This window comes from Centrocercus urophasianus, unplaced genomic scaffold (genome assembly GCF_019232065.1).
Source record: "Centrocercus urophasianus isolate 14NV4802_14NV808 unplaced genomic scaffold, USGS_Curo_1.0 seq_2, whole genome shotgun sequence".
In the NCBI taxonomy this organism is placed as follows: Eukaryota; Metazoa; Chordata; class Aves; order Galliformes; family Phasianidae; genus Centrocercus; species Centrocercus urophasianus.
The window spans coordinates 13295482-13319094 of record NW_024884755.1 but is presented as its reverse complement, the minus strand read 5'-3'; the positions used below and the strand labels follow the sequence as shown (position 1 = coordinate 13319094).

General features: G+C 38.4%; 1 protein-coding gene across 1 annotated transcript in view; it reads right to left on the bottom strand.

Moving 5' to 3' along the window:
* PLCG2 (phospholipase C gamma 2) overlaps positions 1 to 23613 on the bottom strand; it is a 58245-nt gene that overhangs the window by 18103 nt on the left and 16529 nt on the right. Inside the window, 18 exon segments of the mRNA XM_042821349.1 lie at positions 334 to 514; positions 1428 to 1547; positions 2750 to 2950; positions 3755 to 3933; positions 4300 to 4389; positions 4584 to 4688; positions 7325 to 7493; positions 8709 to 8829; positions 9801 to 9886; positions 10481 to 10599; positions 10768 to 10869; positions 12046 to 12118; positions 13137 to 13180; positions 14475 to 14558; positions 15010 to 15094; positions 18497 to 18544; positions 20058 to 20151; positions 22296 to 22436. Of these exon segments, the coding sequence (XP_042677283.1) occupies positions 334 to 514; positions 1428 to 1547; positions 2750 to 2950; positions 3755 to 3933; positions 4300 to 4389; positions 4584 to 4688; positions 7325 to 7493; positions 8709 to 8829; positions 9801 to 9886; positions 10481 to 10599; positions 10768 to 10869; positions 12046 to 12118; positions 13137 to 13180; positions 14475 to 14558; positions 15010 to 15094; positions 18497 to 18544; positions 20058 to 20151; positions 22296 to 22436 (2042 nt within the window).

The following is a 23613-nucleotide window of genomic DNA, read 5'->3' as shown; positions in this document are numbered from 1 at the left end:
AAGATTTCTGTCTACTCCAGAAACAGAAGAGAGGGCCAACTGCAGGTAAGGCTATTATCAAAAACAGAGCAATATGTCCTACTTCATGGAGGAGCTTTTCTAATCAAATCATGAGGAAAACAGAAGCCACTCCATTGACAAAGATGAAGCTTTTTCCTTCACATGTCTCAAAAACTTATAGAGAAGTCAGCGTAACCATCTTGATTTCACAGACTGCTTAAGCTTCCCTGAAGGACATCTATCATAGCCAGAACCAAACCCAGCTCCACCAGACCCAGACTTGGGACTCCATCTGCTAAAACACCTGGCACTCATACAAAGGACATCACTTACTGTGCTGTAGCGCTCCAGCAGCTCCTCAGTCACGGGATAACGCAGTTTCATTTTCCTGTACAGAGGGTGCTTCTCATAGTATGTGACCAGTTCCACTAAACTCTCAAAGTAGGCTGATGTTCCAAGCACAAAATGGCGACCTTCTTGCTGAATTCGGAAGTGCTTCACCTTCCCCTCAGCTCTGTGAAACAAGTACAAGTGCTGTTAAAGGTATTGGTACTTGGCACAGAGAAAGCACCAGTGCTGCAAACTAGACCAAAATTGCTTTATGCATCTTAACCATGTGAAATAGTTTCTCCCTCTTCCAAAACATCTTTTATTCAAATAGAATTCCATTTGCTTGATTAAATCCACCAAAAGATATTCTGACTTTCCCACAATGTGCAGGGCCTTGGGAAAAATCCATGTTTTTGCCTAGATTAAATTTCCCTATTTTGTTCACCTACACAGGGGTATTCTGTCACTTTCAGACTAAATAAATGCCTAGAATCAGACTGAGAGTCCCATTGGAATCCACTGCTGCTGATCTGCTGCTGTCCCTAAGCAATGAGTCAAACTCACCTCAAACACAATTTCATTTGAAGGCACAATGGAGAATACCGTAATTCTATACTTTTTATTAATATTGTTATAGGCACCAGAGCTTCAAAAATATTTTCCCTGGCAATAAAAGCCTACAAATAGATAGAGAACAGTGCTGTTTTGACAGATACCAAACAGATTTGAGTCAGTTAGATGACAGGGTGGAATTTCCAAAGGGTAAGGACCTAGAATTATTGCTGAACCAGCACCAGAAAGAAGTTCAAAACAGCACTCTGTTGCAGGGAACATCAAGGAAGTAAAGAAGGGTCATGCACAGCTCTGCGCTGGGAAAAAGGGGCAACTGGTGCCCAAATACTTTCATAAAGTTATTAAGGTTTATTCCATTGACAATTTACTGTTGTACACTTTCTCACACCTTACTAATTACTCAGAATTTGACAGCATGATTTTATGACTCAAAAAAGACCATTGTTAAATGAGAGATAAAAAAACACAAACAAAAAGAACACTGCTGGCTATTAAATAACGTATTCATACCTGACTTCTCTTACCTGAAAGTCATGGCAAATGAATCAGGCTCATCTCTCTTTCTAATCAGAAAGGCTCCATCTCGAGGAATTCGCATCAGCATGTCTTCTGCCTCTCCTCGACTCAAGTTGCTATAGTACCAACTACAGTCAAGAATCAAAATGCACAAAGGATTACAAAGCCTGTCTAATGTAATTCAGTAACACTAACAGGTAGCGTTACTAACAACAGAATCTCTAACACTACAAGAAGAATTATGCATTCAATTTTCCACACCTTGCCATCTACAACAGCATCTTATTACAAAATAACACAACAGCTTGTTTTGGATTAAATCATCAAGAAGGCAGCAGAACACCTTGCCTCCCTGCAATGATAAAACATAAATCAGCATTTCTTCACAAAGCAAAGTCACTCGATTCTATTTCTCATCTGCCATTCAGTTTTCAGTAGTTACAATCACAGTTTTGACACAGTATTTTCATTTATCTGTATTTGGGCTTTTCCTTAATCCTGCTAGGTAATTGACTCTAAAAGGGAGAGACATGAGATTTGACAGATGGACCACTCAGTGGATAAGGAACTGGCTCAGTGATTGCATTTGAAATGCTGCCCGATGTTCAGGTGGAGACCAGCGACAAGTGGCATCCCTCAGGGGTCAGCACTGGGAGCAGTGTTATTTAACATCACGGTTGGTGACGTGGACAGCGGATTGAGAAGCTTAAAGTCATAGGTCTATATTTTTCAAGCACAGGAGAATTCTTTTTTCTGATTGCAGGGAAAACAGATCAAAGGGCAGTGATGAGAGTGTTCTCCCATCAAACAGGAGCAAGCTCTGCCTGTGATCTATGTCAGGTAAATAGCAGCTGGAAATAAACATCAAGCTATGCTACTTCCAATTAGCATGGGGCCAAGTCAGCCTAACCAATTCTGACAAGGGTCAGCTGGAAGTGAGGATTAGGGAAGAGTTTCCATATGGCACAGTTGCTATATCACAGTCAACTACTAAATATCTAACCCAACCCAATGGGTATTATAAATCACTAAGCAGAGAAGGAAGAGATTACACACTTCCACAGCAATACAGTTCTCACTGATTTTTCTAGTTGTTGTTAGTAAAATTGCTCTCCCAGTGTCTGCACTGTTTCAACAGGTTCTGACAAAGTCAGTGATCTTATTTGCCATCTCTCAAGGAGGTTTTACTCTTCTAACATCCACAAACAACCCACACTCAGGCATGCTCTTGAATTTGGAGAATCTTCTGAGCAAAAATCCAAGATCATATAAGAAATGCAAAATACTCTGTAGGATCACAGCCCTGCTGCTTGCCTTCTGTTGTACGTACACTTTATTTTCATGAGGGCTGGGGTTGGGCACAGCGTCAGTCAGACGCAGCTCAAATTCAGCACATCTCAAGTGGACCTCCTTGTAGTGTTGAATGAGATCATAGATGCTATCAAAAGTGACGTTGTCTGTCAGGTAGTATTTCACAGTGTCCCCATCACTTGAAGAACGGATACGGCAGTGCTGGACTCTACCTGATCTCCTGAAGAAGCAAAGAGGGGGATAAGAGGAAAGAAAGGCATTATAACAGCTTTTATTCTTAAGCATTTCCTCACCCATTAATAGTTATCTACTTGGTAAACTTGTGAAAAGGCAAGAAATCTGTATTATCTCTTAAAATAACCTAAGCAGCAACAGCTACAAAAATCCTGACAAGTGATATCGCAATCCCCAAAATACTATTTGTCAGTACACAGTTGTTCAAAATGTCGCAAACACTCCTTCAGAATTTCTTCTGACAACTCTGATGGCTCAGAAATCCACGTCAAAGACTCCTCAGCAAAGAGCAAAAAAAAAAACCAAAACCAAAACCACACCCAACAAATTATCATGCAGAATTATTTATTATTTTCCCTCCAGTGGATATTTTCATTGAAAAGAGAAATCTCTGCTAATAAAGGCCACGAGCGTGGAAATGGCAGATCAGTGTGGAAACTTGTAATTTATGCCAGATCAAGTTTTGGCCTTTTGTAGAAGTAACAAATCCTGCATCCTGACGGAAGAATAGAAATGTGAGAAAAGGAAAAATAGATCAGAGCAGAAAGTCCCCTCTTGATAACTGCAACCCTTCAAGTGCAGCCTGCTCTGCTGTAAGGCGCTATTCTGTGCATCAAAGTTCAATGCAGCAATACTCTGTCAAATCCAATCAGTACCATTCTGATAAATAAAAACTACTTATTCTCTTACTTCCTCTCAGATACAAACACATATTTACAAGATACAAATTTTTATGCAACGCAATATGATAAACAAAATTTGTACAAAGTTTTTATGACAGTCACCATACCAGAATGACAGGGTGCAATCATTGGGGAAAGCCTCGCTCTCCCTAACTAGGAATGTCCCATCCTTGCCACCCATTTCAGCACAATATTCTTGGAGCAGCTTCTCAGCAGTTGTTCTCCCCTCTTTCATTTTTCCATGGAACCATTTCTCTTTTAAGTGCAGTTCAGTACGTTTTACCTCCTAGACCATAAAATGAGAATTTTTATTGTCCATTTCTAATTAATAATACTTAGTCAAAGGCATATAAGAACTTGGACTGGATACATCAGCATTAAAATTTAACTATCAAAATCACTTTTCTTTGTCTTTGTACTCGTCATTTGTATGTCCTCAATTAGCCAAGGGAAAAAACATATATTTTTTATTAAAAACAGAGAGAACTGGAGTACTTGGCAAAGATCCCTTTTCAAAAACTTATTTGTAGATACACATACTGTCAGATACAGATTCTCTCAAACTTCAATAATGTCAACATAAGAAATACATATCTGCTAACAATAAAATGAGAGATTAAAAAGAAAACAAGTAATAAAAAATAGCCATCACCTTTGATGGATCCTCCTCTGCATTCTGTTCTATGACATCACTGAATGAAAGCTTTCCATCAGCAATAGCACAGTAGTGCCGAGTCCACTGCTAAAAGTTGAGAGAGATTAAAACTTATTAATAAAATAACAGTCAGACTCTAAGTGACAATTTCCAGCACCAAACAAATTTCCCCTCAATCATATCATGAACTGAGGATACAAATACCAAGAAAACTCATGTACACTTCCTCCAGTATTACACAGCACAGTAGCAAACCATAGCAAACATCATATAAGCTGTACCTGTTCTATTGCATCCCACATGTAAAGTTCTCCTTGTTGCTTCTTTTCTTCTTTCTTGTCTTCCAGGTTGACATCAATGTCTCCCTTTGGCCCCAGTTTTTTGTGCTAAAAAGAAAAGGAAAAAAAGACAGTGTATAAATTACAGTCATACAGAATTACATGCAAAGGTGATCACACAATCTCACATACTCAGTATTACTGGAATTATCTCCCTCCTTTGCTCAGCTTTCTATAGTATTACCAGAACAGCAGCTGTTCCACAAAGCCTTACTTAACAGTAGTGGAATTTATCTTTAAGATTTAAATGTCAAAGCAAGGATTTAAAAGATAGTACAGGTATCATTCAAGCAATGAAGAAACTGATAAGCTTACAATTCCTTAGGGGACACTTGCATAACAAGAAATAAGGACCAGATAAGACAGATTCTGCATAGATCAGGAAATAAGGAACAAAAACAAAACAAACAAAAAAATAAAATGAAGCACACTGTCCTAGAACAAAAGTTATCGGAAGCGAAATATTTTATGGAAAGGGATTAAGTTCTACCTTTTTCTCCTTGCCACCTAAATCCTAGTCTATGGAGCACACTATTACGCCAGTGCAGAAAGAGGTAAACCCAGCAAAGACCTGAGTAGTGCTACACAATTTAGCCCAAGCAGAATTACTTATTCAAGTAACTTATTCAAGCAGTATGAAAGATACTAGATGGATGAACAAGAAGGGCAAGTTACTGCAAGGTCAGGAACAGCACCAGTGCTTGTAGGGGGTGGGGGAAGACAGCTCTCAATTCATAGCTACTAAAGTTCATGGGGTTTTCATGCAGCACACAATTTGGCTGACAGAAAAGCACAAGCCAGTACCCTTGAGAAGTATTTCACATCTAACTCCCGCTATATACACACTGAAAAAAGTCCTCAGTTTCAATGAAAAATGATGACATGACGCTTTAGACAATCCCAATGCAGCAATGAAAAGCTTATGACAGGGCATGATAGGAAAGAGAAGAAAGCAATCAAATACAGCCCACAGAGCAAATCCTTGGAGAAAAGGTTGAGCAGATGAAATTGCAATAGCTGGACTATTCTGAAAGCAGACTGTAAAAGAAGGAAAAGGCTGGCCACAGCATGAAGAGCAAAAAAAACGAAAAAAACAAACCACAAAAAAAATCAGAGAGCAGTACTTGTTGCAACTTCTGTAATTTCCTTCTTGTAAGAATATTGTTTCTTTAAAAGTACAATAGAAATAGCTGTAGGTGATCAGTGTGCTTTCAGTACACTCTCATTTAACTACATGCTGAAACAACACAATGCAAGCTACGTTGAAGGGTGAGGCTCAGCAATATCTACTATCTTTAAAGGGCTCATGAAAAACAGAGGCTCAAGGGGCTAAAGATAATATCAAATACTTAAATTGTAGTTAATGACAAGATTAATCCTCTCATAGGTAGTAGTTCTCAAATACATTCAGTTCTGCAAACTCTACTATAGGAAGACTTCAATTTGACAGGCTTATCTGAAAAATCCCACAGGCCCTTAGAGCAGGAATCGACTCTGTTTACTGACAACATTTGCCAGGCAAAAGCCAAATAACACAACTAGCTTACTGACAGGTGCTGATCTGTTTATAAAAACTCTCCAATGCTGTTTTAGAGAGGAAAGAATGATATGGATGTTCTCATGCAAAGTTTGAAATTCCCTTTAAATCAGATCTGTCACGTTATTTATTCATGTGTCTATACAATTCCCCTTCTATGCTTTGCATGGTAATAAGACAGTTTAAACAAAGAAAAAAAAGAGAAAACTAAACATAAATTTAGACTTTCTACTTCCTGCTCTTCTGCACCTCACAGTGGGGTTCTATCATTTCCAGTCCTACTTTAAAGAACTATGCTTATACCCATCTACCCTTGTTTCTTTTGTTCTGCAGTTCAGTACATGGGACGTAGTACTGTGACAAGAGCTGGAAAACAAAAACATGGGCAAAAAGCAATTTTTATTTCAGTGAAAAGATCAAGAGCAGCCTCAGATTATCCACCTAATTTTGCCTTTCAAAAAACTTTCAAAAAAGTTCTATTGCAGTTTCAATCTAAGACAACTTCTTTCAATTATATGTCTCACGTTGTTGCATTAGACTACCAAGTAAAACATCAGTATTGCCTAGCAGGTAGGAGACCCTCACAGTGAATGCCTTCCAAGAGAAGCACTGCAGTCTTTAAGAAGTGGATCACAAAACTGTATGTGTAAAAACTGAGTTAGTAAACACCAATCAATTTTTGCAGTTTGCAAAGCAAGCAATCCTGACAGCTTATATCAGCCTGCAAATGCTTTAGGTTTCATGTGAAGGTCAGGCATTCTTTGAAAAAACAGCTGACCTTAAGCCTGCTTTCTATCCAAGAACATTCTTTCAATATTTTTAGCCCACTACTAATTGTTTAAGAAGTCTGTGAACCTCTGCAGCAATTAAGTCTTGCTAAAATTTAACAATGGCATTTCAGAAGGCGGAAGACCTTTAGAAAAGAGCTGACATTCCATCTTGCACGTAAATTATCGATACTTGTAAAGAAAACTACCAGCAAGCACTTCAGCATGCATTTTTACAGAACTCCATCCAACACAGCAGATTGGAATGGGGTTTCTTGTCTCTTCAATAGAAACCAATGGTTAAGCTGCGAACTCAAAAGAAGTACTCTGGCTCCAGCTTGTCTTCCCCCTTTATCTACTAGCACACAATACAAACTTACCTTGATGATGATTTTTTCTTTCAGTTGAGTTGGTGACGGTAGCTGATCTGCACTAGCCTCAACAGGTTTCATTAAAAGCTGATCCCCAAATACCTCCTTGAACACTTTGGCCATGTGTCGCTGCTGTTCCACACTACAGTGCTCTTCAATTGACAGAATGACTGGGTATCTTTGAAGAAAACAGACGAATAAAGTCATTCCTCTTGCTCCAACTGAGAAGGCAAGGAAAACACCACCCTATCTCAACTCCCAAATAAAGAAAATCTTTAAAGCAAACAAGATGGCGAAAGGAGACGTTATACACACAACAGATACGGTCAGAAGGTACCTCTGGAAACCACCTACTCCAAACCCTTTCTTTAGGAAGGCCCAATTCCTAAGTTAGATCAGGCTGCTCAAAGCTTCGTCCAACCAAGTTTTGAATAGAGGCAAGGACAAATATTTCCTAAGTGTCAGAAGACAGCAACCAGTCTCTCTCATTAATCTCTTCTACAAATTAAACAAACTTAATTCTGTGAGCCTACCCTTGGACATCACGTGCTCTGACTCTAATATTGAAAACTAAGGCAAAGAAGATATAGAGCACTTTAATCTTCTCTGTAAGTCTCCTGTCCAATTCAGCAGAAGGCTCAGTTTTCTTAATCTTCCTTTTGTTGCAGTTCTACTTGCAGAAGTTTTTCTTGTCCTTCACATTTCCCAGTGCTTTAATCTCCAGATGAGCTTTGGCTTTTATAATTGTCCCTGCACATTCAGAAAATGCTTTGATATTCCTCCTGAGAAGCCTATCCCTTAATGAATGTAGGGAAAGCATCACACCACTCTAATGGTTTGATGAAACCAACTTGCCCTACAATTTTCATTAACACAAGTATGCCTCCCGTGTTTAAGAAATTAATCCTTGTCCTCTACATCCAGTTGATAAAGAGAAAAATCAGAAGACTGGTAGCCCTCACTCATTCCCAATTTTCTTGTTAAGGACATCTCAGCACGAGGTTTAGAAGAAGTGCACAGCAGAAGTGCAGATTTAAACTCACATTGCCAGTTCAGGAATTATGAGTTATGGATCAATGAATTCTATCATCTTCCCTACAAGCAACCCAACAGATAAGTAGCTTGTCACTTCTTGTTTTTTGTTAGTTTAAGACATACTATTCAGAATTTGAAGTTTCATATTTCAATTCAATAAAAGAAGACCTAAGCAAAGAGACTGGTACTCACTTTACTCAAAACTGAATCAATTAAAAAAATCTATATTTGGCAGTAACGAGGAAGACTACGATTTCATTCTTCCTTTATTTCTTTTTTCTTCAAATCACAGATGGAAATAGTTCAGGAAAGTCTCAGCATTCAAAAACAAGATTAAGCAAAATAAATCAAAGCTTACTCAGATGCAACAAAAGCATGATCTTTGATTGCCTGCACTACATCATCAAATTTGATCTTTGTTGTCCGTGTCCATCCATGGTAAATGATGGGCTTCCCATCAGGACCATCCCAGCAGTCCACTAGGAAAGACGAGAGGAAAAATGAAGACATCAAGCAGTAGAAACAATACAGTGCACATCCAGTCCTTCGGTTTCACACACCGAGTCATACACTGAGTTCTAATAAAATATTCTATTTGTTGAATTAATCTTTCTCGGAGAGGCAATTAAGTTCACTAAGAGCACTACCAAGAAAACAATATACAATTTTTTTCACAAAGCATTCTTACCTGGGAATCTGAAAAAGGGAAACTCAGGCAGCTACCTGTATTTTTACTAGATTACATGAGCTTTCCATGGAGAAATACATCCCAATAAGCTAGGAGCGTATTTGTTTTGATGACTTCAACACCAAAGCTCTAATTTGACATGGTATTGTACTTCTCAAATTGAAGGGGGCCTCTTGTTAATTATTACAAATGTTGACCAAGAAACTAGCATATCAAGAAACTGGTGAAATAACATGAAATTCTAGTCAAACCTTTCAAAAAGATAAACAAATACAGGGGTAGAAGAAGGATAATGAGTTAGTGGAGAACAATACCAAGATATCAATTGCTTTGCAAGCAAATTAGACAAGCTGGGAAATGCTACAAAATTATGAAAATCTGGAGATTTAGGATTGTCTGTATTATGATGAAGACCAATAAACTTTTTATGCATCTACACTGAACAACAAGTAATCCAAATTTAAATCTTATGCTTTCATACTGTAAACAAAGATTGAATAGCTTGTGTACAGTGAGATGAGATTTAGACAGACTGTCTTGGAATTCCAAGGGAAGAAGAACCAAGCAAGTAAACAGGGTAATAGTGAGACATGACAAAAATGAACTTAGGGAATAGGTGTTTGAATGTGACTAACTTCAATTTAAAAAAAAAAACAAAAAAAACCCACCTAGTTCTTTATTTCAGTTCTTTTTTAGTAAACAAGAGAAACAGTGCTTATAAGGAGAACTTGTTATAAACCACTCCATGAACTCGTTACTTACACTCAATACATCGGCATCCCATTCTAAGACACCTGACGTAAGCTTCAGTGGAGGATTCACTTCGAAGCTGGTCTCCTGTCAGATATCTAAGGAATAGGGGAAAATTGCAAGAGAACACAGGCAATTAATTTCAATCAGTTCCCACTCACCCACTAGGCAAAATGTTTTCTTCCATTATGAAGGCAGTATGTTGATTTTACTGACTTCTTTTTCAAGAATTTGCTGCAGAATAGCCAGATTCTACTGAACCAGATGCTCTTCAAGTCATAACAGTAGTACAGAATTTTTCCACAGGACAAGTGGATCATTACAGCATTTTTAAGTTCAGGTACAAATAATGTTAACATGACCTCAAAAAGTCTGTCAGAGCTTGGAAAAATTGAAGCTCACTCAATATCTTTCATTTCTGGAACAGTTTGAGCTCAAGGCTTATTTTGTAACAGGATTCAGGATTTTTGCAGAAGAGCTCAATCATATCTCAAACCCTATGTAAGACAGTAAAAGAAGAGGAGAAAGGAATCCCAGAAGCTGTCTTTGCCACATTTACACCACACTTCAGGAAGATCTCACACAACCAGAAAATGCATTTCTGGATATCATAATTTAAAAGTTTTACTTCCTCCTAACGTGTGCCAAGTCTGCTTGAATGGGGATAAACAGTGGGACTTCTGGTAACTTACGTGTTATGAGAGGAAGAAATCCAGTAGTGGGACAAAGGATTATTCATGTCCTGCACATCTATTGTATCATATTTCTCATCCCAAATACTGTTCTCTTTTGCGAAAAGGTAAGTGAGGAACTAAAATACAAGGAGACAGAATTCAAATGTTTTGACCATACAAGACTAAAAGAAATCCAACAATGTAGCAGAAGCATCCTAAAGGTTCTGCCAACCCATTAAGAAACCAATTGCTAGCAGTGAAAGAAAAATGTTCGTAAGAACTATTAGAAAGCATCATCATCTTACCTCATCAACAAAGAGGAAGGGTTCAGCAGTTTCTCTCATAGTGTCATCTACAAACTCAGTCATTCGCTCTCGGACTTTACTCAGATCTTGTGCCCAAGATTCCTTCAAGTTATAACAATAAAGTAGAAAATAGCTTTAGATGTGGTGATTTGCTATATAAAATTCAATAAATAACAGGGAGGCCTACAGATAGACATAATTAACCACTCAGCTATCTTACTGCCAATGCATTTTGTTGTATGCACATATTGAAGGAGTTTCTCAGCAGTTGCTCAGGAGAGAAACAAGTTTTCCAGTCAAGTACATTTATGTATACTGAATGCCCACGACTTACACACTACATATACACACATACACACAGGAAAATGTGGCCTCCTGTGAGTATATGCCTAAACAACCTCTTTTCACTTCTAAGTGCAATCTGAATGCCCTTTTAACACAGTGAAATAAGAGAAATAGAAACTAGCAACTTTATACAGGAAGTGCACCTCTGAATTTTCAATCATATTTGCAAATCTGGAATTTAGCAGTGACTAGAAAATACCACACTATGTAAAAGGCATAATGATAGAGAACCAGAACACAGACTGATTCCAGCAGTAGTCTCAGACTCATTGAATGGCTTGGGTTGGAAGGGACCTCAAGGATCGTCAGCTCCAACTCCCCTGAGAGTCACTCCATCATATCCTTTTATCAATGTCTAGCCTTGAAGATTGGCCTATATATTGAATTATAATTTTTCTTCCACAATGTCTGTGCTAAATAAGATCACAGAAGACTACGAAGACAGATCTAATTCCTGCCTCCATCGTTATCTGCTTGCTGGAATTGAACACCAGACTAGCCTCATTCAAAAGAAAATTAACTTGAATGTAGGCAGTCAGCTCAGCTTTTATTTATGAGCTGACAAAATGGGGCCATGGACACGGTAATACCCAGATGAATCCATGGTGACAGCTCTAACTAGGTCAGGCTACCATGCAGTGTTTATTTCCAAACTTTTCTGTTTATCTACATGACTAAATGAAGACCCTCATTTATCCTAATTTCCTCTAGTGCACCCTTAGAGTCTTTACATGGATAAACAATAGTTCTTGTGAAATTCAGTAGCAATGAATAAAGAGAAATCTTTCCAGTACCCAGAATTTGATATATGTCAGATGTAATACTACGACATAACTTTTCCGTGGGTTGTTTTGTTGTTGTTTTTAAAGCCACGTGCAATTCTGAGAGACAACCTCAAGAAAGAGTAACTCACAACTTCTACAACTTTCCCACCTGCTGCTCATGTAGGAGAAACCTCTGAAAGTCATGGAGATGAACTGCTGAAGCATCTGGACGGTCAGTATTTCTTAAAAAAAATAAAGAAAAGGAGTAAGAAAGAAAAAGTGAAGCTAAAGAAACAACAGAAAAAGTGCCATCAGATGTTACAGCAGAAGATGACTGGGATTTCTATTTTGCATTTGCAGTATAAATGTGCAGCTAGCACTAAGAAACTTTTTATAACCACAGTGGAATTTAGATTAGGTTTGTAATGTTGTATTATCACTACATTTTGAGCCCTTAAACCTCCTACATTGTTGATATATTTCTGATAGTGATTCGCCAAGAAAAGTACTGAATCTCTGTTCACTGTTTTGTAGCATATGGACAGCATTCACTTCACAGGGGTATTAAGTTTATTTGAGGCATATGGAGAGATCATTCTTTTGAATTACCACAGAGCCCCACTTCCATAAATAACTCCTTCCATGTATTATTCAGATGATCTACTGTGAAAGGCAAAACCTTCTTGAAAAAGGAGGCAAGTGTCAGCATTCTGCTTGAGTCCAGGCAAAGCCTGCGTACCACAGCTCTCCAGATTAAAGTTTTTCCAGCAAATTGTCCTATACAAGTTCCAGTCTCTTTTTAATAAAATCTGAAGGTAGGTCAATTTCCTTGTTCAAATCCATGCCATTTTTCTAGCCAGAAGGTATCATAGAATGAATCGCAGAATGGCCTGGGTTGAAAAGGATCTCAAAGATCATCTATTTTCATCCCCCCCACCACAGGCAGGGTCAACAACCACTAGATCAGGCTGCCCAGAGCCACATCCAGGCTGGCCTTGAATGCCTGCAAGGAAGGGGCATCCACGACCTCGCTGGACAACCTGTTCCAGTGCGCCACCACCCTCTGAGTAAAAACATTTACCAAACAGTATTCAGAATGTACTTCCATGATAAATTCACTTTTCTGAATGCAATAAGATGCATCTTTCCTTTTCACTTACTACAGAACAGGAACAAAAAACTGTGATTTAATTAAAAAACATCTTGCAGCACTGCAGCCATGTGTATACTTGGAGAAATAATACAAATGAGGAGTCTCACCCAAGAATGAACACAGAGGAATCTTTTTTGAATTCATCGAGAATCTTAAAGAAAAAAAAAAGAGAGAGTGGGGAGAGAGAAGAGGTAAGGAGGTAAGATAAAAAATAAGAGAATATGATATTTTCCATCTAATCCCATCCAAGGTGGACAATTGCATATCAGCCTTCATGAACTTCATCGTAAATATGTCATAAAATCATTACAATATGGAACAGACTTGAACTGGGGTTTGACTATTGTACGTGCAGCTGAGATTTTGGCTCATGATGGCCCAAACACCAGCAGCAGAAAATGTGCTATTGATAAAGGACCTCACACACACAGCCAGTCAATTTTCTGGGGAGCTCTTATTGCTCTATATCCCACATAAAATTGAATTGCATATCTTCCATCATATTTGTTCATTTGAATTTAGAATCTATATTGCTTCCACCTTGGAGCAACCTAGCAAGAGATCACGGGAAACTTATCAACTGAATCGTAGCAGTTGTTGAGCAAACAGAGGATTTCTTTGAAATGATCCACACGGGATGATAACCAGAGTCTAAGAAGTCAGGTAATCTTATTTTGTGTTTTACTCTTCAGCTTTCTACTCAGGCTAATTAACTAGATTTTCATGACTAAACCCAAAATCCTCGCAGTAAACAGAGGTTATTAATTCGAAATAATTTCAGCATCACTTTTAAGTTGCACAAGAAAGCACTGCTGCCAAAAAGAAACAGCACTGATTCTCAATGTTTCTGTTTTTAACAAGTGGAAGTTGAATCAACAATACATTCATCATCAGTAAAGACATGCATGCAAGTAATTTCAAATAGGTTGACTTCACAGTTGCAAAGAGTTCCTAATTTTCAGAGGCCCTAAATATATGCAGGTTTCACCAGCCTTATCAAACTATGCAATTAACACAAGAAAATGACAGTCAGGCAGTTATTCCACCGCATTCATATTGCCCAAGCACCACCTGAAGCATGCTTGTAATTTCTGAGCATGAGCCAAAGGAGAACAATTGCTGTTATTTGATATTTAGGATACATCCCAGTGATTTACAGAATGATGTGGTTCAAAATCACTAGAAGTATGAAAAATCATTGCATCTATCAGTAAAGAGATTACCAAACTCTATTTGGAGACGTTCTGTTTACCATAAAAATCTCACAAGAAAAGTTATTCCTAGAAATGCCATTATTCATCTTCTTAAGCCAATTGCTGATGGTGATTGTTGCCCAGACGTCAAGCACAGTACTATATTGCTTTCTGCTGTTACAAGAATAGCATTCCCTCTTTATTCCAATCAATCAGTTTAACATTATGAAGACTACTCATTAAAAAACTTACCGATTTCTGTTGTTCAAACATGATCTTTTTGTAGAACAAATGAAATTGTTCAAAACTAAGCTCTTCCTTGTGAGCACCTATTTCCTACAACAGAAAGTTGCATGAAACGAATTGAGAGTTCCATGAAATTTGCACAGCATTTGCATAGCATACAAGTTACTTCTACTTTCGCTGCCACCATCACACACATTGAATTCCATCTGATTTCCTTTTTTTTTACATTTGGGGATTATTACTTTTTAATACTGGGGGGGAAGAGAGGGAATTGGATTTTTTGTCCTTTTGTTTTGCACCCTGACATTTGGTTTTGTACCCTTACTGAGAATGAAGTAGTGTCTGCAAAGAGAGTGAAAGTTATGTCTGTATTTTCTTAAAGACTTACATGCAGGCAAAGTCAAAACTAGAAATTAATGAACAATGTGAATATAATGTAATTATCTGTACACAATAACAAAAAAGGGTATAGAGTTACTTGAACAGAAATATCAACATTTATCAGACAATACAAAACAGATTAAAATTAACAGGTTATTACCACGAATTTATCTTTCAAGAACTTCATGCTGCTCACTTTGAAGTTTACTTGGGGAAGGATAGCTTTCAGCTCTCTAAGACTGATACTGAAAAAGAGAAAATATAGCAAAAAAACTGAACAAAACAATAAAACACTTATGTTGTATCTGGCCAGCTATCGATATATTTTTAAATCAACACAAAAAAGTTACTAATGAAACATTTTTGGTAGGACATCTTTTATGATTATAAACTCCAGTAAATATAACAACTATATGGGAGCAAGCTTGACATTTTCTAGTTAGAGGGGACAAACAGGCATTTCAATCACATTTTTCCATTCTCTCATCAACCTCAGACTTTACTCCAGCCTTGCAGCTACTATTACTATGGCCTTCTACAGTGCTGTCTCAAAGCAAATTACAATTCTTCTAGTTATCCTCATGGTGTAAATAGGAGCTAAGGCAATACTATTATAACTCTTGGTTGACGTTTGACTTCCAAAGGGGCTAGATGCCTAAACACTTTGAGTGTGCTGCTGGTACAGGTGAGTCAGTCTGACTGTACCCTGCTGATACAAGAAGTCACTCCAACTCCTCTTGTTGTGCTCCTCTCTTTCTTTGCTTCCACTGACCAGTTCTGACTCTCATCAAACCTTCAGTTAATATGACTGAACTTGTTAGGCCGGGAAAAAAGTCTAAAGCTGCAGGGAGAGCAAGTATTCACATCTTCCACTGGCTTTGTGAGCTCACCCAGCTCCATAACAGCATCATAGCTGGAATAAGCAAAGAGTAGTGAGAGCCTGATTAGAAGCTCATAAAGATGGTGGAGAAAAAGGAAAGAGCATGACTTCATCCACCCAGCAGCACCAAGTTGATACACCAGATAATCCATTCCATGCAGCTCCATATCAGTGGCCTGCTACTCCATTTGTCCTTGGATAGGAAAGAACAGAAATTAGGCTGCGTGTCTTAGTACAGAGTTTCATACTTTGGGCAGGTATGAGGACTCAAGGAGGTCACAGCATTAAAATGGGATGTGTGAAGGGCACCAGGGCAAGTCCTAGGCTGGAATATGAAGGGAATAAAGATTCATAGCAGCAAATTGAAGTAGGGAAGAGGTGAGAACACAAACACATCTATAGGTGCTATAGCCAACATCAGTTGGGTACCAACAGTACCCAAGAAAACGACGCTAAGGTGCTCTGCCTCTACCCCGACTGCAATTCATAAGCATTAACTCTAGGCAAACATGGGATCAGAACAGAGTAACCTGAAAGAAACAAAAGCAAGAAGCATCTAGATGAAAATAACACTTCTATTCCACTGTGTCCCTGCAAGCAGCTGCCCTGTGAGAGATCCTCATCTCCACTGTGCACAGAGAGAAAACGGCAAAGCAAGAAGGAACTTAGCCAAAATCTATGCCAAAGCCAGATTAGAAGTCAGGAAATTCCTGGCTTTCCTCCCTGTCGTCAGATCTCTGGAAAAGAACTCCTTGTAGGAGCAAGAATGAGCATTCCGCTCGCACCCCAAACACCAAGAACAAGCAGTTTACTCTGGCTGAACAAGCACAATCCAAAACAAAGAGCTGAGGCTTCATCACCACTGGCAAAAACTCAGCACAGTAAATAGGACTTGCCTGGAAGCATAACCTTTACAATCAACCTCCTTAGAAACTGCAGCACTAAACAAAAAGAAGTCCAGCTCACACTCCTTTCCTGAAATTCTCTAAATGAATCATCTGCCAGAACAAAGAACTGCCCTCTCCTCCTGCAAGCCCCCTTGAACCTCAGCAGACTGTCTTACAGTGATGAAACAACCCTTAAGCACCAAGCGAAACCTCTTTAGCAGGCATCCTGTCAGCTACAGCTTCTGTACCTTAAAGTTTGTTTTTGCTTCATGATCCCCCTCCAAATACCTCAATTGTGAGCTAGTTTTACAAAATGCATCAGGAGGTGTAAGCCAGCATCCAGTCAAGGCCCTTCACTGTTCTGAGCAGTTTTGAAAACACCATTCCTCAAACTGTCTTGGTTCACACCGAAGCCAGCTGCACAACACCACAGGCTGTCTGCAGAAGGGTGTTATTTCCTGCAATAACAGTCTTAATTCACACAATGAAACATCACACTTTATTTTGTTTTAAGGAAAAGGTCTAAATGAGAGGAAATGTATGTTCTTTTCCAGACTTAGAAAAGAAATGAACATTCCAAAGAGCAAAATCATGGTAATATAATACATATGGATGAAAAGGGGTTAATGTTCTTCCCAGTGTTCTACATGTTCTGGCAACTTTAACCAGAAATGTGCAGCTGACTACATTTAGAAAGTCCCTTTTGTTGAGCAAAAGCTGCAAATCTACTGCACATACTGAGCTGAAACAAAGTCCTGAAACTCAAAGTACAAAGCAACACAGTACAAGGGAACCTACAAGCCCATGGCATTTTTTTCCACATGAGAATCACAGCAATGCTTTGGCCTATCTGCATATGTGGCAAAGACAAACCCAGGTATCTAGCCCAACTGCACAAAAATTTCACTCAACAGCAAGCCTTCAAAAAGCAGAACAAAACAAACAACCCCCCAAAAAACCAACATACAACCTAAGATTTTTGTCCTTATTCCAAATAATTAACTTCGTTTCTCTCTGTAGCTATCATCAAAAGCGTCTTTGGTTTCCCACTGTTAAAGGAACTTTTTTCCCACAGTATTACCCTGTCACAACAATGTCTTCCCCAATACACTCCTCAAGTATCTCTGTTATCTCTCCATCCTCTAAATACTTTGTTCTGTTCTTGTCTGAGCTGTGACACCCTGCAGGAAAGAATTCATGTTATTGCTTGGGACAGCCCTGTCTCTGGATGTATCTGACACTGCTGCCTTGATTATTCTCAAACCAGATACCACACACACTAACCATGGTCTGAAACCAGGGAAGGCTATTCATTTAAACACTGACCCTGGGTCTTTAGCAGCCCATGCTGAACACTCCTTATGCAGTCTGATTGTTCCAGGTGCCCAAGAAGGCTTTTAAGAGCTGAGTTTAGTCTGTCTACAATAGATCATAGTCACTCCAGCACTCTTCACAGCAAGTCTGCGCAGGAAAACGAACAGCAGGCTATGCAAACAATGCTGCTGGGGGCCAAGCTGGCTATTAAGGGGTAAAGACCTCTGTAAAGCAAGCAACTTAACAAACCTGCACAGCTGAGCTCAGTCTCTGCAGAAAGAATAGGAGGAGGCGATTGCCTTTCCTTATTCTAGCAAAGTAATTCTAGGCTAAAAGCAAAAGCATTTATTTCTCATCGTTTGTTTCCTCATATCACATACATGAACCTATTGTTGCATCTAGCAAAAGGCAACACTCAAGTTGTTAAAGCAAGAGCAAACACCATTTCAAGGGATGTCATATTTGTCAACTCTGGTGAAGAAATATTTATTTCTCTTTGCTCTATGTTAGGGCCTGCAATAAAAGTTCATTAAAAACAAACTGAACATAAAGAGAGAGTTTCTTACCTATTTCTTCTAGTCTGATCAACAGAATAGATCTGCTTTCTCAGCCAGCTTGGGGGAAAGGAGGAAAAATGGGGAAAATAGATTTAATCTGAGAATAATAAAGAAAATATAACAAATGAAATATCAAAATCTGGAGACAAAATTCAACAGAAGCATTTAAAAATCAGAAAATGCATGTCTTTTGATAAAGCAGAAATATTTTCAGCACAGCATCTAAGCTTTCAAACAGTTTTGTAACTGTATTTGTAAATACATACTTTTTTCACTACATAATACTGCATTTTAAAGCCAGATAAACAATACAGGAAAGGGAAGGGTGTGCACAGCACAAAAGAATGAACAGAAACTATAAACATGTTACTTGCTACAGTGGGCCTAGACTTCAGCTAACCCAAACTAGAGTTACTTGACCAAGTCAATAATTTATGATTAGGCTCCTGACTCAAAGTTCTGTTACCATGCATAAAAATTAAAAGCAGGGGGAAGGGAAAAACAGCTTAGATAATTTTTAAGAAAAGCCTCATTGGAATGCATGTCAGCTTTAGCTGCCCAGCAAAATACTGTTAGCAGTATTAATAGTAAATACCTACACACACTACTGATCTTAGGCTGCTCACAGCATGTTAATGTTAAGCTTATCCTCAATTCTCTAAGGACATCACTTTGTCCACTTCACAAAGAGACTGAAACCTAGCAACACTTTGTGTATCAGCTCTCTGCTGTATTATACAACAGATAAAGGGAGGATTAAGTGAATACTTTCTTCCCAGCTTGGAATTACAAGCAGGTACAGCCAACATCAATGTCAATGTGGCAATTTGGTTAAGTAGACTTTGAGGACCAAGTATGTCCATAAAACAGGTAACAGTGACACATTCTGAACAGAAAAGTCAGCAGTGATGAACAGCAATCAAATGCAGAAACAGTTTTAGAAGCTTGTCATGAAAATTCACATTCTGAATATAAGTAGTTTCAAGTGTGACATCTTCAGAAGCTTTAAGGGTGCCACTGCACCATCATGCTGGCGGCTGCTACAAGGTAAGCCTTCAAGATGTTTGTTTTCAGCCCATCTACCAAGTGAACTAATCACAATGCCATGTGATGCAATGGTATCAACAGGAGAAATCACAAAAGTGCACGTGTGAATCACTGGGACACAAGAGCTGCAACACACACCTACCAGATCAAGCCTACTGTAACTGCCCAACGTGAATGTTCCAAGAACTTAGATTAGATGCCCTTGAGATTTCATTCAGAGACCTTGTGTGTGTGTGTGTGTGTGTGTGTGTGTGTGTCTGTGTGTCTGTGTGTCTGTGTGTGTCTGTGGCACACAGAGCAAGGTAAACTGCAAGTTCTTAACAGCAAATCCAGAACATGCATATAGAAAAATAGGCATGGAGAATTTCCATAGGATCTTTTTGTATCATCAACTAACTGGCAAGTTGTTGTTTCTTAAGGTAAATGGCAAGCACCACTAGTTGCACTTTAAAAAGTTCTTTTAGGTATTCTTCAAATTCCGAAGAAATGTTAAATCCCACAAAGTGAAAAAATGTCTGCATACCTCTCCGTGATTGCAGGTGTTGGAGCTCTCATGACCTCTTGATACAAGATATTCAAGCCACACAACCATTTATCAGCATCATCTTTAGAATCAGCTGAAAAAAATAATATGCTATGAGAAAGTAGGACATAACTCGTGAAATCTTGCTAAACCCCAGTATACAGAGCTGCAGGTCAACCTTTCTTTTTGATCAATCTCATTGCATAGCTTCATGTTGCTAATTCTAGAACTAATAATACAAAACAGCATAAATTTGAGGGTGACCTGCCTAATCCTAGCAGCACTGTCTTTTAATGGGAGAACAGTTTTCTACATCATTTAGCATCATCGCTTGGTAAAGTTTGAACACAATAGAAGATCTTGGACTGCATTCTGGATTCCGCTTTCCCTGGCAAATACCAATCAAACTGAAATCAGTTTTGGGGGGCCTTGGATGAGATGCTATTTTTACAGCTTTCATTTGGGCAAAGAAGAGTACTTCTTAGAATGCTGGTTCTGAACCAGCATGATGGCATTCTTCAATTAAACCAGTTCTGACAAAACAAAAAAAGAAAATTAGAACTGGGAGTTCTAATCCGTGCAAATTATTTAACTGCCTTCAAAGTAAAACAGTTTCTCAAAATATGAAGCTTAACTTTTATCTAAACACATTTTCAAACAATGCTTTATCCCCTGGGATGAAGCCAGAGCCCAGCATGTTAGCATATATGGGCCCATATGTAGCCCAACAGTTCCCTATGGAAATGTTTTTGACTTAGTTACACTTTTGGAAAAAACAAACCAATTCCCTCAAGACAATTCTGGCCACCGTTCACTTCTAAGTGGCAACTATTCAATATAGTTTAAAGAAACCAAGACAAAGCCTTAGCAAGGAAAAGGATTTCCCCCTTACTTGAAAGTTATATCACTCATACTGTTATGCACATCAGATTGGAAAGGTTTTCAGAGCTGCAATCTATAAGCTCTTAATTCTCAGACATACATGAAAGCTCTGTTAGCTTACTTGGAGTATATAGCTTCTATAATAAAAAAATGATCATTAAGTAAAAAGGAAGGTACTGTTAGTATCACTGTGCTTAGAAAAGCACTCCTCTTTTCTCCCATTAAGATTTTGCAACAACTTTGATGAATGAAATAGGTGGGCACATTTCTGCATGGCAAGGACAGAGAGAACTACCACTGTGCATAAACTCTCAGTATGATTCTAAAGTGAGTTCAATTACAAGCTTTTCAAAATAGAATCTCTTCACAAACAGAAACCGTATTCAGCCTGCACTATAAAAACTGATATCCTTTTTCATTTCAAAACCTTTGATTTTGCCATCCTAAATAATCTCACCTGAAATAAGAAATGCTCCAAACCTTACCCAAGATATAGGACGCACTATTTCTTTATTTCCCATCCACTTCTTCACTTTAAATTTATCATCTTCCAATGTTATTTATGGTCCCCTAATCCTTCTTTAGAAGAGGTTTAGTATTATCAAGTGACTCAACCCAGACAAACTAAACTAGAATTTCATTTTCAAATTAGCCTGCTCATAGGTAATAGGAAAGTTTCTGCGATACAGACTTAGTGTAACTCTATGGATACTGATTCCAGAATTGTTTGGCCATACTGAAAATGCCAGGGCAATATTTTGCTCTCATCTTTAACGCAGCCAGATCTTTTGCTGACTTTAAAGAGGACAACATCACCCCTGCTCTTCAGCACTGAAAACTTTACAAGAGAGATTTAACCATCAAAAGTTTTCCTTGCTACAGATGATTGAGCACATCAGAAACTGTGCTAAAAACCTCTGTCAGTGTGACGTTGGGAAGTGATATATTAATATAAACATATACTAAGAGACATGTCATTTATTAGTGCTTTAACAGTAGCTGTCTTCTGATAAACAAATATGAAAGTTACTAAAACACACACAAGTGTTGGCCATTACAGTGCAAGACAGACTGTGGCAACTGACTCATGTACTACATCCACAAGTTATACAACTGTTCTGTTTAGACAATATAAGGAAAAGTCTCATACAATACACTTGGGCAGCAAAACATTACAAAGGCGTCAGTTCACAGATGTTTAGGGCCAAGTAAAAGGTTTCAGGTTTTAAGCATTTGGTGCACTCCTGAACTGCAGAAGTCAAAAATCATAATACTCTGCATGCATTACTATCCATTAGTGTATTTGGTTGTTCAGTAGTTAGTTCAAAGAGCAAACAAATGAAAAAAAAAGTTTACCTGCTAAACTTAAGGTATTGAGGACAAATTGGGTACCGTAAAAAATAGTGAAGCAGTGTTCTTCTCTGTGTTTTGCTTTGCATCGTTCAAAGTCCTTTGAATTCTTTCCTGGGCGAATTTCTTTTATTTCCATCAGATCCACTGAAAGGAAACAACAGTAAGTCAGTCAGCAGAACTGAACTTACCTTCCAGCAGAGTCTGAAGTAGCAAGACAAAAGACTCAAAACATGTATGCATGTATTATATATATGTGTATTATTATAGATGGTTATATGACAAGGAAGTCAAATTGCAACAGCTTGCAATCCACAAATAAATGACTCGGTGTATTACTGACCAGAAGATAATAGCAGGGAAAGACCAAAAGAAGAAAAATAAATTCTCCTGTTCCTATCATATGCCTTTCAGTGTCTATCAATGGACAAAGCTTATACACATAGTCCCTTTGGAGTACAGAAGACATGTTTTCACAAATGGAATTTATATTGAACAAGAAATTTCCAACTGCCAACTGGTCAGAGACAGAAGAATGATATAGGTTCTAATTTACCTAACTAAAAAGTATCCAACATATCTCAGAAAGTCAGCTTGCTTCAGTACATTAACCAAGTGTGTCTGGCACCCTCCAGAAAGTAAAGAGAAAATGCAGCCTGATAATTAAAGCATTTACGAGCCTTTTCCCAGCCATCTCCAAACAGGTATCTGTCATGCAACATAAGCTGTTGTAGCACCTTCGACTTGATTACAGCATAGCCAAGTGGGAACAATGCATAAGCATGCATTTTCTCAAGTCAGCTCCCTTTTTGTCCAACCCTCGTTATACTGCCTGCATAAGAGCAGCGAGATAGCACTGAAATAGAAATATGTGCAGTCTCAAGATAAGATACTTATTAAAAAACTAAGGAAGTGGTTTGTTCTGCCTGTGAACCAAACAAGTGGCTCTTCCTACTTCTGGACAATCTTGAGTTATGAGCTGCAGAATGAAGAGTGAAGAGAAACATTTAATGGCTGTTCTTGAAACGTGTTTATCAAACCCAGCAAGATCCAAGGAAAATAACTGAGGATTTCTGTTCATGCACTTAAGAACTCCATAATAGAAAAATCAAGTTTTAACTGAACACCTCATCACAGTTAATAACACATAGTCAAAAAGAAACCCGGCTGCCAACAGGGTGAAGGAGCTAAACATTGGTTAAAGCTTTGGCCCATTATCACTGGGTTTCAGTGTGAAAAGGCCAGTGTGAAAAGGAGGGGGATACAAGCTAGGACATCCATCAAAAGGATGCTGGTAAAGAAACATTCATTTATTAATTCAATT